At 36.8% G+C, this 16912-nt stretch overlaps 1 protein-coding gene across 19 annotated transcripts in view; it reads left to right on the forward strand.

Annotated features, from left to right (window-relative positions):
* The window catches only part of LOC105475534 (protein phosphatase 1 regulatory subunit 9A), a 391847-nt gene that overhangs the window by 300309 nt on the left and 74626 nt on the right, over positions 1-16912 (forward strand). For 14 of the 19 annotated variants that reach the window (XR_011622153.1, XR_983434.3, XR_983433.3 and 11 more), the window contains exon 7: positions 622-687. The exons of the other annotated variants lie outside the window; for them this stretch is intronic. Coding sequence is in view for 10 of the 14 variants with exons in the window: in XM_071094850.1 (XP_070950951.1) it covers positions 622-687 (66 nt within the window). In the remaining 4 variants the exon portion in view is untranslated. The remainder of the gene's footprint in view (positions 1-621; positions 688-16912) is intronic. 19 annotated transcript variants of the gene reach the window in all.

Consider the following 16912-nt stretch of genomic DNA (forward strand, 5'->3'; position numbering starts at 1 on the left):
GGTTAATCATCACTCCAGAAACTGAAGCCCCTTCTTCTAAAATATAATTTAATCTTTCTTTCATAATTTGTTTTCATTACTGGAAATTAATATCATTATAAAAATGTTATAGTAACAATATATTTTTAGAATCTTTTAAAGTATTAAATACAGTTTAGAGTAGCTGCCCACATGGGTATGGTTTTTTATTGCTTGTGTTGGCATGTAATAATTAGAGGAAAAATATAATGGAAGCTTTGGTTTGCATAAGTATTAAAAGGTATACAAGAATATAATATTTATGTTATAAAAAGTGTTAGAGGGATAACATTAAATTTGACTCATACTGTTTGCCATTCCTAGTTGGAAACAGCTTGTGTGTGTAAACAAGAGATTGCAGTTATTATGGTTGGCCTTTTAATCATGTGAATACAATAATGTAAATAGACTTTATACTGAATAATACTGAGAAACTAAGAGGGGGGGCATTTTTTACCAACATGCAGCAATATTGTCTTAGTACTTAACACTGTGTATAACAGTAAGCACTGGGACTCAGTGTTTTTCTATCCTTTATCATTTGGCTTTTCTCTTTGCAGTGGGGGTTAAGCCTTCTTTAATATTTTTTGTCAACCATTTTAGAACACTGTGGCTGAATTACAAGGAATGTCTGGCAACTGCAATAACAATAACAACTATTTTCTTAAGGTTTGTTTTTTGGTTGAAAGCAATGCTTACCTGTACTTTCCTGCTTTATATGTAAAATTAAATATTCTTTGTGTCTTATTAACTATCTGTATGTTCTGAAGAACTTCTCTAGAGTGATGTGTTTTGTGCATTGAATAATAGTTTGAAAATAATCATAAAAAAACATTTAATTCTGAAACATAGCATATATTTTAGGTATAGCTTCTGCAATTTAGACTCATTTCTTAATATTTAGCCATGGATATTTTTAACCCCTAACACTTTAAATATCTTGTGATTGAAATTAAAGGGAAAAAACAAATGTCCAACAGCAGGTCTGTATGATGTTTATACAGTAATAATGTACATAGTGATTTATACTGTCTGTAAATCCAGTACTTTTTAAGAAACTAATCTTTTGATACAAAATTCTTGATTTTTCAAAACACTAGATACATATATCTTTAAATTATAGTAGCATTTAGTTGCATGATTTATATGGTAGACATATCAAAATATCTAAAATGATACTATACTTTAAATAATAAAATAATTCTCATTATGTTTAGTTGCTGTTAATATAGATAGAGGTGCTTAAAAATGGAGGTTGAGTGTATGTAAAAGGCAGGCTGATTTATGGCAATTAGAGGAGCCTGAAGAATAAAAGAAATATATTTAACAGCCTGTTCACAGACTCCAATTTGGTCTAATCTCTAAAATCATTAAATTTAATTACATCCTTTGGTTTATGATCCCCAAATCTATAGCAACGGTCATTGTCATTGAGGCCCAGAATCACAAGGTGCTTGGAAAACATTCTGTTTAAGACTCTATCCATATGTGCTCTGGCCTAAGTAGTGTATACGCACGCTTCACACACGCACCACACATGCACCACACATGCCCACACACACACCACACACACACACACCACACCTACCCATGCACACACACCACATATACCTACACACACACACACACACACACCACAATCACACCACACATACCCACACACACACACACCACACTCAAGCCACACATACCCACACACACCACACATACCCACACATACACCACACACACATACACACACCCACGCAACCACACTCACACCACACAAACCCACACACACACCACACACACATGACAAACACATTACACACGCCACCGTCGCACACCACACATACCACAAATACACACCTCACACACCCCACACACACACCCACACACAACACGCACATACCACACATACCCACACACACACCACACATACCCCCACACACACCACACATACCCACACGCACACACCACACATACCCAAAAACATACACACCACACATACACACCACACATACCCACGCAACGATACTCACACCACACATGCCCACACACACACCACACACACGACAAACACACTACACACACCACCCTCACACACCACACATACCACAAATACACACCTCACACATGCACCACACACACCACACACACTCTGACCCCACAGGGTAGACATCCTCCTGTACTTGAAAGATTTTTCTCTAGAAATATTCTTCGTATATGGAGATGTTATTTTTTAATACACTGTGTACAGACAGAAAGATGGGTAAAGGGGAGATACAGGTTAGGATAGGAACCTTCATCTAAACAATGTCATCTTTTTGTAGCTCATTTTCTTTGATTTAAAAAAACTATGATGCAAATGATTTGAATATATTTTCCTTCCCACTGCTACATTGTGATGTTATTTACTCATGAGCTAGATACGAAATACCAAATAAACTTTATCAAATTCTTCCATGTAATTAAATTTCTCTGAAAGTGTAGACTTTGTACTCCCTAGAAACTATGCTAGAACAATTCAATATTACAATGATGAAACACAGTTTGCAGTGTTAAAGAGATGTCATAGAAACTAACACAAATGACAGTATTTTTCTGACTTTAAAAATGTATGAATAACTTACCAAAACATTCTAAAATGCTAAAAAACACAGTGAGAGATGGATGCCTGGGAAACAGACTTACTTTCCCAGGGGCCATCGGGATCCCCTAGTTTTTCTAGGCCTTTTGTTTCCTCTACCTTTTACGGTGTAGTACACTGACTCTGTTGCCCTTGTATGTCAACTTAATCCTGTTCACCTTTCAGGGTTCCATTTAAGTTTCATCTCCTTCACAAAGCATTGCTGGGCTAGCGGTACTGTGTGTATCTCTTTCTATCATTATTTATCCATAAATTCCCCCCATTAGCCTGTAATCTCCTCAATGACAGGTTTTAATGGGCTTTTGCTTGCTACAACATTTTAATTGTCTTGAGAGTCCATGAATTTGCAAGAAGACCGTATCTCTATCACACTAAACCACAATCTTCTTCATGTAAAACCAGAAAAAAATGAATGTGCATATTTTATCCCTTGAAAACCTTTGGGACTATCAAAATAGCAACTTGGTGACTCACAGTAACATGCCTTCTTTTTAGTCATAACTGAATAAACCTGCAATTGAAACAGAATAGTCAAAATGGCCTAAATTACAATACTGCATATATGTCCTTATCTCCTTCCCAATGTATTCACTTAGAAATAGCCTTAAATCATAGAAACATATTTTCTGTCACAGAAATACATTTCCATCTGCAATGAAAACTGAATGGTGACGTGGCCAAGGATTGAGATGGTAAAGCTGCTTTATCATGGAGTTTTGTCAGGCTTGATAAAGGCTTCATTTATTTTTAACTGATATTGAAGCTAGTAAGGATGTTAAAAACTCTAGTTGATTTCGGAAGTTTCAGTTCCTAAAGAGATTTTTTTATGGATTTATTGAGATAAATTTGACATAGAGTGAAATGCACAGATCTTAAATGTATAATTTGATATGTTATCATTACATAGTCCCATTGAAATATCAACTTTAATGAGTAATAATTTACATTCAATAAAATGCACCAATTTTCAGTGTATTTAAGTTAATGGTTTGATGAGTAACTACCACCATAATCAAGATATAAGACATTTTTATTACCTCAAATAGTTAACTTATGGAACTTTGTAGTCACTCTCAGCCTGAGACAACTATTCACTCTGCTTTTTGAAACTGTAAGTTAATTTCTCCAATTCTAGAATGTCATTAGAATAAAAGCACAACATATTCAATTCTAGAATGTCATTACAATAAAAGCAGAACATACTTAACTTTTCTTGAACTGCTTCTTTCACTCATCATAATGTCATAATTGTCGTTAATACTTAAATGTTATGATGATACTGTAATTGGTATTGCTTTGAGTTATAGTAGACAAAACCCAGGGTCCACCTGATATGGGATGCCTAATTAGGAAACTTCGTCATAAAGCTGGAACCCCATGGACTACACCTTTCTGTAAAGTGAAAATAAATCTATCACTCTGGGGACTGCATGGATAATTGCCAGTGTCAAACCTTAGGTGCTGAGGGGAAGAGCCAAAAAATTTTTTTCTAAGAAATTATGATCACAAGTAGACTTAATTTATGTTACTTTTCAGAAGAAAAAAAAAAGCATATCTTTCCTTGGGCATTCATTGTTACTCAAAGAAAATAAAGTTTCTAGAAATACGAGTTAACCATTTCAAGGTACAAAGTTCACAGGGAAATAAAGCACCATGAGTAACAAACAGCAGAAAATAAAGAAAGGGAGGGAGGAAAAGAAAAGAAAGAGAAAGAAGAAAGAAAATAAATATAAGGTCAAAATCCTTTTATTATCAATTATGCCAAACTAGAACAAATATCTCCAGTTGCGTATAACTTATTCCAGAAGACAGAAAAACAAAAGTAGTACAACTTGATACCAGGAATGCAGTAAAACTTTGAGAGTGTGAGATGTATGAAGTAATAAAACATAACCTTGGTACCAAAAGCTAACAACGATGACAAAGAAAACTTATAGGTCCATCCCATTCATAAAAACAATGCAAAAAAGTCCTAAACAAAGTATTAGTAAACCATATGAAGCAACATATAAAAGAGATATCATAGCTAGAATGTCATTAGAATAAAAGCACAACATACTCAATTCTAGAATGTCATTACAATAAAAGCAGAACATACTTAACATACTTGACTCACAGTAACATGCCTTCTTTTTAGTCATAACTGAATAAACCTGCAGTTGAAACAGAATAGTCAAAATGGCCTAAATTACAATACTGCATATATGTCCTTATCTCCTTCCCAATGTATTCACTTAGAAATAGCCTTAAATCTTAGAAATGTATTTTCTATCACACACCACACATACCACAAATACACACATACCTCACACACATACATGGAGCTGTCATCTCCCATGATAACAATGCCTTCTTTGGGAATACCACCTGAAGAACCTGCCTGAGGCTGTTTTACAGTTAGTCTATTTTTTTATAAGTAGAAGGACTACACTCTAAAATAACAGTAAAAAGGGTGATAGATTTATTTTCACCTTACAGAAAGGTGTAGTCCATGGGGTTCCAGCTTTATGATGAAGTTTCCTAATTAAGCATCCCACATCAAGTGGACCCTGGGTTTTGTCTACTATAACTCAAAGTAATACCAATTACAGTATCATCATAACGTTTAAGTATTAACAATAATTATGACATTATGATGAGTGAAAGAAGCAATTCAAGAAAAGTGTGTTCTGCTTTTATTGTAATGACATTCTAGAATTGAGTATGTCGTGCTTTTATTCTAAAAAATTTATCATAAATTATGTAGATAATATATCATAACTAGGTTGGGTTTAGCCAGGAATGCAAGTATGGTTTAACATTGGAAAATCAGTCACTTTTTATATTTGACATTGTACTGGAAGGCAAGTAAAAGAAATTAAAGAAATAAATTGTAAAGGAAGAAATGAAACTGTTATTCACGTACGATGAGATTGTCCATTTAAAAAATCTCAAAAAGTACCTATAGATAAGTTATTAGAAGTAATATAAAATTATAGTAACTTTGCTGAATACATAATTAATGTAAAATAAAACATATGTTTCAATATGTCTGCAAACCAGGGGAAAACATAATTTATAAGTTACCATTTATAAGCCTTCAAGACATAAATGATAGGGAAGACCTTCACAGAGAAAAATAAAATCATATAGAGATATACTAAAGAAAGTGTATAAAATAGGACAAGGAAACCTTGTTCATGGTTTGGAAGATTCAATACCTGTTTATTTGGTGCAATTCTTGTAAAAATAATTTCAAAAGATTTTTAAATAGAATTTGGTAAGCTATTGCTAAAATATACATGAAAGGGCAATACACGAGAAATAACCATGGCATTTCACATGCTTTAAAATGGAAATAAATATTATTAAACTTTAGTAAATTTATACTTTGAGACAAAAGAATGGGCAAGTTGGTCAAGGAGCCCAGAAACAGCACTTCAGATATACAAAGACCTGATTCATGACATAGATTACACTCTAGAAGAATTGAGAAATGTTTGGCTCTTCAATAAAGAGAATATAGTGAAGTTGAGCCCCCATATAATCCATACCCAAAATTCTGTCTCAAGTGGACTGACTACTCAAATGTGAAGAGCAAAAAATATAAAACTTGGAAGATAGTGTAGAAGAATACCTTTATGACCTCAGTTTTTAGAAATGTTTCTTAAATGAGCCGCTGAGAAACCTGACTACATTAAACTTCTGTTCATCAAAAGAATACCGTTAAGAAAGTGAAAAGACAAATCAGAAGCTGGAATAAAATGTTTAAAAAATAAATAACTGAAAGTAAATTACAGTCACATGTTGCTTAATGGTGGGGATAAATTCTGAGAAACGTACTTTTAGGCAATTTCATCATCATGTGAACATTATAGACTGTACTTACACAAACCTAGATAGTATAGCCTACTACACACCTAGGCTAGATGTTACAGCCTGTTTCTCCTAGGCACAAAACCTGTACAGCATATTATTGTACTGAATACTGTAGGCAATTTTAACACAATGGTATTTGTGTATCTAAACATGGAAAATGTACAGTAAGAATATGGTATAAAACATAAAAAATGGGCCGGGCGCGGTGGCGCAAGCCTGTAATCCCAGCACTTTGGGAGGCCGAGACGGGCGGATCACGAGGTTAGGAGATGGAGACCATCCTGGCTAGCACGGTGAAACCCCGTCTCTACTAAAAAATACAAAAAAAAACTAGCCGAGCGAGGTGGCGGGTGCCTGTAGTCCCAGCTGCTCGGGAGGCTGAGGCAGGAGAATGGCATAAACCTGGGAGGCGGAGCTTGCAGTGAGCTGAGATCCGGCCACTGCACTCCAGCCTGGGTGACAGAGCGAGACTCCGTCTCAAAAAAAAAAAAAAAAAAAAAAAAAAAAACATAAAAAATGGTACACCCATGGAGGCCACTTACCATGAATGGTGCTTGCAGGACTGGAAGTTGCTCTGGCTGAGTCAGTGAGTAAGTGTGAACACTAGGACATTACACTATTGCAGACTTTATAAACACTATACATTTAAGCTACAATACATTTATTTAAAAATATTTTCTTTCTTCAAAAATAAATTAACCTTAGCTTACTCTAACTTTTTTATTTTATAAACTCTTAGATTTTTAAAAACTTTTTGACTCTTTTGTAATAACACTTAGCTTAAAACACACTTTGTATAGCTGTACAAAAATATCTTTATTCAGTAAGCTTTTTCCTGTTTTTAAGTTTTTACTTTTTAAATCTTCTTGTTAAAAACTAAGACACAAACATACACATTAGCCTTGGCCTACACAAGGTCAGAATCATCAGTATCTTCTACCTCCATGTCTTGTGTAGCTGGTAGGTCTCAGGGGCAATAACATACATGGAGCTGTGATCTCCCATGATAACAATGCCTTCTTCTGGAATACCTCCTGAAGAACCTGCCTGAGGCTGTTTTACAGTTAGTCTTTTTTTAATAAGTAGAAGCACTACACTCTAAAATAACAGTAAAAAGCATACTAAATACATAAACCACTAACAAAGCTGTTTATTATCAAGTATCATGTACTGTGCATAATTGTATGCACTATACTTTTATAAAACTGGCCACACAGTAGGTTTTTTTACACTAGTATCACTACAAACGTGAGTAATGTATTGTGCTATGACATTATGACAGCTTTTCAGCTCCATTATAATCTTATGGGACCACTGTCATATGTAAGGTCCAGCACTGACCAAAATGTCATTATATGGTACATGACTGTATATAAAAAGTACTTCTATGAGGCAGTAAGGAAAGACTGCAATGGGCCATTGGCTTGAACAGGTATGTCTTAGAAGAGGAAATCTCCATACCAGATGATGTCCAAATATATTAGCAATCAGCAAGTGAAAATTAAAACCCAAAATAAAATACTACTTTATACCCACTGAATTGATTTAAATCAGATATTTTAAGTTTTAGTGAGGATGTGGAGTAAGGGAAACTCTTATTCTCTGCACGTAGAAAAATAAATAAGCCCAACCATTTTGAAAAACAATTTGGCATTATCTAACAAAGTTGACTCAACAATTATATTTTTTGTAAACCACCCTAGTAAAATTCATATACATTAGCTATAAGACATGTATAATATTGTTCTTGTAGTAGTAACAAAATTTGAGTATATCTGACATCTCTATCAACAAGAGAATGCATAAATATATTATTGTATAGTCATAAAATGAAATTATATGTTGATTCAGCAACTCGCAACAACTTCTGGAATCTTAGGAGCACAGGATTAAAAGCAAAAAGGCACAGAAAAATACACACAATATTATTCCATTTATATAAAGCAAAAAATCATGTCAAAATAACACATTGTTTGGATATAAAAATATAGCAAAACTAAAAAAAAAAAAAAAACTCAGAATGATAAAATTCAGCAGAATTACTCCAGAAGAGTAAGTAACTGAAATGGAATCAAGGAGGCACACACAGAGGACTTCAATGAAAATGAGTTGTTCTGTTCCTTTTCCTGAAATAAGTTGTTAGTTTATTCATGGTGGTTATATAATTATTCATTATGTTTTAAATTTATTTCTTGAATAGGCTTTATGTCAACTCAGTATTTAATATAATTCAAAAGCTGCCAAGTATAATATATTTTGCAGTTATGTGATTATGTGGATATAAAATGAATAGGACATAGTTCCTGCACTCTGAGGACTTATAAAATGGCTTAAAACTTTGTGTCTTCAACTTGCTTCAGTATGAGAATATCATGCTACTTCTTTAAAAATACAGATTTATCCACCCAGCCTCAGACCTACTGAATCTGAATATGGCTTGCAAGGATATCACCTGGGATGTTTGTGGGAAGCGGTTAGACGCAATCAGTATTGGAGTGATCCAGTGTAAAGATGCCAGGAATCTTGCAGTAAAGATCTTTGAGTCCTGGCATTGCAGGCACTTTGCAAGACGGAATGGCTGCCACAAATCATGAGACAGCCATGTGAGGAAAGGACTAGAATTATTCTCCCTGGAAGGAGATTTTAAGATTGAGACCCTGTTTATCATTAATCTATGTAATACCATAATCCATGTAATACCACTAGTGACATTTTTGTTGATTTTACTTTTTTTTGTACCTTAAATTCTGTAACTGTAATTTCTGGTTCTTTTTGATGATCTGATAGCATTTTTGCAATTATATGAATCAGTCTTTATGTAAACACCTTATTTTTCAAGATTCAATTACTTGTACAATTATAGAATTACTACAATAATGATAACATGTCTCTTCAGTCACTCATAGCTGTCCTCTTCTGTAGAGGAAAATTCAGGGAAATACAATCTCTTAGTCTCTTCCCAAAGTTCTACTGGCATCAGAATAAGTGCTTCATTGTTCTCTTGGCAAGTAAAATGAAACTCAAGGAAGACTGCCAGTTTGAATTTGCAGTGTGACATTTGAATTATAGAGGTCTACTTTGGGTCTGTCGACCGTTTAGTTCAGGATCTCAGTGGCAAAAAGAGATCACTGGTTCCCTCCTCATATAGAATATATTTATCAGGGACTTAATTAAAAACAATAGCATTTCTCTCTTTATAAGTAGGTAAATGTATTAAATGGAATTGAATTAAGAATATTAAGACATGGAGAATATATTTTATATTCACAAGCAGCTTATTTTGCTGTGAAAATAGTTTATATATATAGTAAAAAATTTAAATCCTTTTCAAGGCAACCTGTCAAAAGATCCAATAACCATAGTGTAAAAGAATCATCACAATGTTAAGGCATACAAAATAAAAGTGGATTTGATATTTCTGCTTTCTATTTTTATTTGCAAAGAGGTTTTTGTGTTGTTTATTTTCTGTAGCACAAGCAGCTGTGGCAATAAAGGGTGTGTTCAATTTTTTTTTTTTTCTTTTTGAGACGGAGTCTTGCTCTGTTGCCCAGGCTGGAGTGCAGTGGCATGATCTCAGCTCACTGCAACTTCCACCTCCCGGGTTTGAGCAATTCTCCTGCCTCAGCCTCTTGAGTAGCTTGGACTACAGGCACATGCCACCATGCCCAGCTAGTTTTGTATTTTTAGTAGAGATGGGGTTTCACCATGTTGGTCAGAATGGTCTCGATCTCCTGACCTCATGATCCACCCTCCTTGGCCTCCCAAAGTATTGGGATTACAGGCATGAGCCACCGTGACCGGCCCAAAAATGTTTTTAAAAAAACGCAGCCTATCGCAGAGCAGAGTATACAGAAACAAATCATAGCTAGAAAGTATTTTAAAAGGTAATTACTTTAAAAAGTAATTGCGGGTTTTTGCCATTGAATGTAATGGCATTAGTTTGCACCAACCTAATATAACATTAGTGTTCAATCTTTCTAAAATCAACTGAATTTCTTGACATTTTTACCCCCCTGTGGGCCTCATCTTTCATCTAACTGTATAGACTTTTTTTTCCATTAAATAATTGTTGGGAAACAGTTCTCCATGGGCCTGTCACAATTCTGAGATGCTGACTGCCCTATGTTCTGGACTACCTTTTCAAGTGTTTGAGTTTGTGGACTGAACAGCCTTGGAAGATAGTTTTCCCTTTAGAGCAAAGGGCAGTAATATTTACTGCTGATTATGAAAGATTCTGGTTACATAGCTCTGGGTTCTTCTGACTTGTCTACCTGTGCAGGAATCATCTGACCTTCTACTCATTACCCTTTGGAAATGTGGCTTCAGGAGCCAGTCCAAAAATGGTAATACAGCTGTTCTCCCTTATCTGCAATTTTGCATGTGAGGGTTTCAGTTACCCACAGTACAGTACAATAAGATATTTTGAGAGAAAGAGACCATGTTAACATAGCTTTTATTATAATATGTTGTTATAATTGTTCTATTTTATTATTAATAATATAGTATATAGAATGTACTGTGCCTAATTTATAAATTGAACTTCATCATAGGTATATATGTATAGGAAAAAGCATAGTATATAATAGGGCTCAAAACTATCTGAAGTTTCAGCCATCCATTGAGGGGCCTTGGATTTATCCTTTGTGGATAAGGGGAAACTACTGTAGTCTGTTTCAACTAGTTCAAAGACCCATCCTGGGTTAGAAGAAGGATCTGACCCCACACCTATATTGAGCATGAATTGAAGAAATTTCACTCACTGGGGAGATGATGAGGCAGGGTGTGTAGTGCTAGATAAGGAGGAATAGCAACAGTTAGGCTGCTTTTTGACTCAACCCTCTTGCAGTCTGTCATGTCTATCATGCCAAGTTTAGATTCATTCTGATTATAAAAGGTGTCACAGTGTTCTTTGCTGTGGGTCCTGGCTATTACAAGGGAATATTGTTCCTATTGGGGAAATTTCTCTGAGATACATAAACTCCTATGGGAAACCTAGTGAGTACTTGCACCCTAAATGCCTTGCATTGAACCTATAATGCTGATGAAGGTAACTCACTGGAGAATGTGAAACTGTCCCAAGACAGTCTAGATAAATTCTTACAGTCAGCCTTATCATCCTGGAAAACTCCCGTGTCCTTTTATGTTGAAACCAGGTTTAAAGAGATGTTATCATGATAACAGGGCAGTGAATGTCCCAGATGAAGATGGACTGTATAATGGAATTTTTGCTATAGAAGTCAAGGTTATGATTACTGAGTCAAAGACTCCTCAAAACTAAGTAGATGGTGTCAGTAATTATGAGCAGCCATATAGAGTGCCTCAGGTGGACTATAAACATTGGAAGTTAGGTTAAAGCAGGAGTAAACACTGCACTGCTCAGAACTGAATGTGCCTGTGACTGCCACAGAGCTCTTCTCTGCTTCCACACCTCTTGATGCCTTCCTGCTCCTCCCTGATTCAGTTGCTTTGGGCTGAAATCTTTTTGCCCTCTAGAGAGACCATATTTTATAAAAACCCCTTGAATAAAATGGAGAACTTTGGAGGAGGAAACACTTGAACTTTATCATTCTGTTCTGTTGATACTGTGGTTCCCAACTCACTATTTCACCTAGTGCCACTGTGAGAAGGATACCCAAATTCAGCTGATATAATGGGTTCATAGTGGGAAGGTAAGCTAAAATAGCCTTGAGGATGGCACCCTTTGTGGGCAAATAAAATGTAATGGTGTCATGGTTTCCACTGCTAAATGTGTAATGGAATTGGTGTGTTACATGCGTGAACTTCTTGTCACATTAGTGTCCATGGGAATTTTCCCATTCAGAGATTGCCACATGTAGAGCAATAACAGTGGATCATGTATATCACCTTCCCTGTTTTCTCTCAGGTGGCCCAGCAGAAACAAGATAGCATCTTAGGAGGAGAAAAGGAATTCACAGCTTATTTAGACACTTAATGGGTTTGGAGCAGTGGCTCATGCTTGTAATCCCAGCTCTTTGTGAGGCCAAGGCGGGAGGATCACTTGAGGTCGGGAGTTCGAGACCAGCCTGGCCAACATGGTGAACCCCCCTCTACTAAAAATACAAAAATTAGCTGGGTGTGGTGGTGCACTTCTGTAATCCCAGCTACTCGGGAGGCTGAGGCAGGAGAACCACTTGAGCCCAAGAGGTGGAGGTTGCAGTGAGCCGAGATCGTGCCATTGTATTCCAGCCTGGGTGACAGAATGAGACTCTGTCTCAAAAATAATAATAAAATAATAAAAATATTTGGCTGCCAGGATTCTCAGGCCATTTCCCAACTCAACAATATCACATGCTTGATCAGTCATTGAACACACCTCTTTTTTTTTTTAAGTGGTTATGAATTTGCTACTAAGCTCTTATTGAAATTGAATATGAAGAAATAGGAACGCATTTACACTGTTGGTGGGAGTGTAAACTAGTTCAACCATTGTGGAAGACAGTGTGGAGATTCCTCAAGGATCTAGAACCAGAAATACCATTTGACCCAGCAATCCCATTACTGGATATATACCGAAAGGATTGTAAGTCATTCTACTATAAAGACACATGCACACGTATGTTTATTGCAGCACTATTCACAATAGCAAAGACTTGGAACCAACCCAAATGCCCATCAATGACAGACTGGATTAAGAAAATGTGGCACATATACACCATGGAATACTATGCAGTCATAAAAAGGATGAGTCAATGTCCTTTGCAAGGACGTGGTTGAAGCTGGAAACCGTCATTCTCAGCAAATTAACACAGGAACAGAAAACCAAACACTGCATGTTCTCACTCATAAGTGGGAGTTGATCAATGAGAACACACGGACACAGGGAGGGGAACATCACACACTGGGGCCTGTCAAGGGGTGGAGCGCTAGAGGAAGGATAGCATTAGGAGAAATGCCTAATGTAGATGACAGGTTGATGGGTGCAGCAAACCACCATGGCACATGCATACCTATGTAACAAACCTGCATGTTCTGCACATGTATCCTGGAACTTAAAGTATATTTTTAAAAACACATTAAAAAAATAATAAAAAGAAATTGAATGTCTGACCCATGGACAGACAATACCTCTGGCCTGATATTCTCAGTTTGAGATGGGTCAACTTGAACTCATGACCAACAAGATTGGAAGGGTTCAACACACATTGTTTGTCAAATAGAAAGGACAGATTCCAGAAAGCTGCCAGGCTGGCTACAAGTGGTAGCTTTCTGTTTGATTAAAACTTTGTCTCTCTGCCTCCTGAAATGGGGAGTTTGACTTGGTGATGTCTTCAATTCATAGACTTTCTTTAAATCCCTGGTATTGGTTCACTGATGGTTCTGCAAAGTTGTCCAATGTTGTCTTCTGGTTTTTCAATCTCAGCACTAGTTATGCAGACCCCAAAATGGACATGGTCACTCTGCTCAACAGGCAGCACACAAGTCCATTTATCTCTCTGGCCAATACTCCCCTTGATGAAGCTTGTTATATTTTTACTAACTGTGGGTCTATTGCAACTGATTTGTTGGGTCTGCCACTCCTAAAATTACAGACTGACATATTGAAGTTTGGGATATATAGGGTTGGGAGTGATGGCTCACACCTGTAATTCCAATACTTTGGGAGGTTGAGGTGGGAGGATAACTTGAGGCCAGGAGTTCAAGAGCAGCCTGGGCAACATAGCAAGACCTGTCTCTAAAAAAATAATTTTGTAAAAGCCTGGCATGGCAGTGCTGCATGCCTGTAGTCCCGACTACATGGGAAGCTGAGGTGGGAAGATCACTTGAACCCAGGAGTTTGAAGCTGCAGTGAGCTATGATTGCACCATTGCACTCCAGCCTGGGTGACAGAGTAAGTTCCTGTCTCTACTCAGTCAATTAAAAAAAAGTTTGGGATAGCAAACAGTGGAAGCAAATTGTGGCAACTGGTCACATTCTTTGAACTGCTCATGTAGCTGCACCTTAGAGGTATTTTTATATATTTAAACGTATTTAAAGAAAGGCTTTTAAAAATAGAATCAGAATCTGCAGTTTAATAGGATCTCCAGGTGATTCTTTTACAAATATTTTTATTGATGCATAAGATATGTATCTTTTCAGGGTACATGTGACGATTTAACACATTCATTTAATTTGTAAAGATCAAATTCGTTTACTTGGGATATCCATCACCAAAGAAAGACCTTTGTAAGAAATCTTTTCTTTAAAAAAAAGAAAAAAAAAGAAATCTTTTCTTTAGAATATTTTAAAGAATTTAAAAATACATATATATGTATTTAAAGAAAGACCACCATTAGATCATGTAGCCTTCAGATGATTATAGAGATCCCTCCAAAATGAGGCTACTCTTAGTTACTAAAGGGAGCTTTCCTGAGGGATAACTAGTTTATTATTTGTATGAGCCCTACAGGCAATTGTCCTTATGATTAAAGTCATTTAATCAGATAAGGTCTTATGAAAATTGTTCCTGATTTTAGGTAATGTGATTATTGGTACTACCTCAGTCTTGGAAGGCAGTCATGTCAGCCTCAACCTTTTGGTCAGGGTTTCTCTGGACAGTAGAATTGCTCTAACCCCTAGACTTCCTCCTTGTATGCCAAGGTTTGAGTCTATGTAATTATTGATCCTGCTGTACCTGGTTTAATACCTTAGGCCAAGTGGAAAGGTCAATACAGAAGCTTAAGGAGAAAGTCCTGGGTTTCTAAGGTATATCCTGATGGTTTATGGGATTTCTTTAACCAGTTGGGTCTGGGAGCCTAGGGAATATAGTTGTTATCAATGCTGCAAGTTAGACTAATTCTGCTGCTTGGAATCCTATTGATAGCAGTATTAATCATATGCTCTGAGACAGACTGAATGGCTTTGGTCCTAGCCACTCTTGATCACATTGATCAGTGTGGCCAAGGGAATGCCATGCTCGGGGAAAATTCACCCCAAGCCAAGACTGTGTAAAAATGAGGGTGGACGCTGTTTGGAGACAGTTCCTCCATGGGTTCTCCCTTCTCTGCTTTGTTTTTTGAGCAGCAGCAGCAACAGCAGCCTATGTTTCAAATTATCTTTCCAATGATGTTGGTATCATTGGGAGATAGTATATCCCTTTAGGACAGTGACAGGTTTGTTTATCACTCATTATTTAAAAATTTGAATTTCCTAAGGGCAGAATTCTTAATAAGATTTTATTGGTTATACTATTTTTCTTTTTCTTTCTTTCTTTCTTTTTTTTTTTTTTTTTTTTTTTGGAGACAGAGTTTTGCTCTGTTGCCCCGACTGGAGCACACTGATGCAATCTTGGCTGACTGCAACTTCTGCCTTACGGGTTCAAGCGTTTCTCATGCCTCAGCCTCCTGAGTAGCTGGGATTACAGGCTAGTGCCACCATTCCCAGCTAATTTTGTATTTTGTTTGTTTTAGTAGAAACAAGGTTTCACCATGTTGGTCAGGCTGGTCTCAAACTCCTGACCTCAAGTGATCCACCCATCTCAGCCTTCCAAAGTGTTGGGATTACAGGTGTGAGCCTCCACGCTCAGCCTGGTTATACGTTCTGCTTCATTTTTAAACCACATTCTTCTGGCAGTTCCCTGGATTTGAACTCTGTTTGGAAGCCATTTCTTAATTTTAGACTTAATTTTAAGACTTTGAAAACCATCAAGTTTCTGTTTAAACAGAAAGAATTCATTTCTGTTTAATACTCTCAACTGAACTCTATTCTTTTTACATTTTACTATAAGCAGCAAGAAGAAATCAGGCAGCACCTTCACCACTGTGTTTAGAACTCTACTTAGCCAGATCACCCTGTTCACAAGGAACACTTCCTACTTTCTCATTAGAGAAGGTGATAATGTTGCTAAGCTTTGTGTCACTACATAACAAGCACGCTCCCTTCCAGTTTCCACTCACAATCTGTGCAGTGCAATTTAGGCTTGCTCCAGTACACTCTTCAGAATCCTTCTAGCCTTTGCCCACTGCCTGTTTCGAAGCCACTTCTCTGGCTTTTTTCTGTATTTGTTTTGGCAGCATCCCTCTTCTATTTGCTGCATTACAAATTATCACCAAAACTTAGCAACTTAAAACAAGACATATTTGTACATTACCATGTCTGTGGGTCAATTTAGCTGGATGCCTCTGACTCAGAATCTCTCCCAAGGCTGTAAGTAAGGTGTTAGCCAGAGCTGTGGTCATCCAAATGCTCCAATGGGAGAGGATGTGCATCCATGCTCACTCACAACTGTTGGCAGGACTGAGAAGACCCACTTCCAGACTCCCTCATGTGACTTGGCAGGCCTCAGGTCCTCACTGGCTGTTGGCCAGAAACATCAGCTCCGTGGGATGTGGGCTTCTCCCTGCTCATAACATTGCAACTTCCTTCCCAATAGTGAGGGCTGAGAGAGAGAGAGCGCGCAAGAGGACAAAA

Source organism: Macaca nemestrina, chromosome 4, assembly GCF_043159975.1.
Source record: "Macaca nemestrina isolate mMacNem1 chromosome 4, mMacNem.hap1, whole genome shotgun sequence".
Classification (NCBI taxonomy): Eukaryota; Metazoa; Chordata; class Mammalia; order Primates; family Cercopithecidae; genus Macaca; species Macaca nemestrina.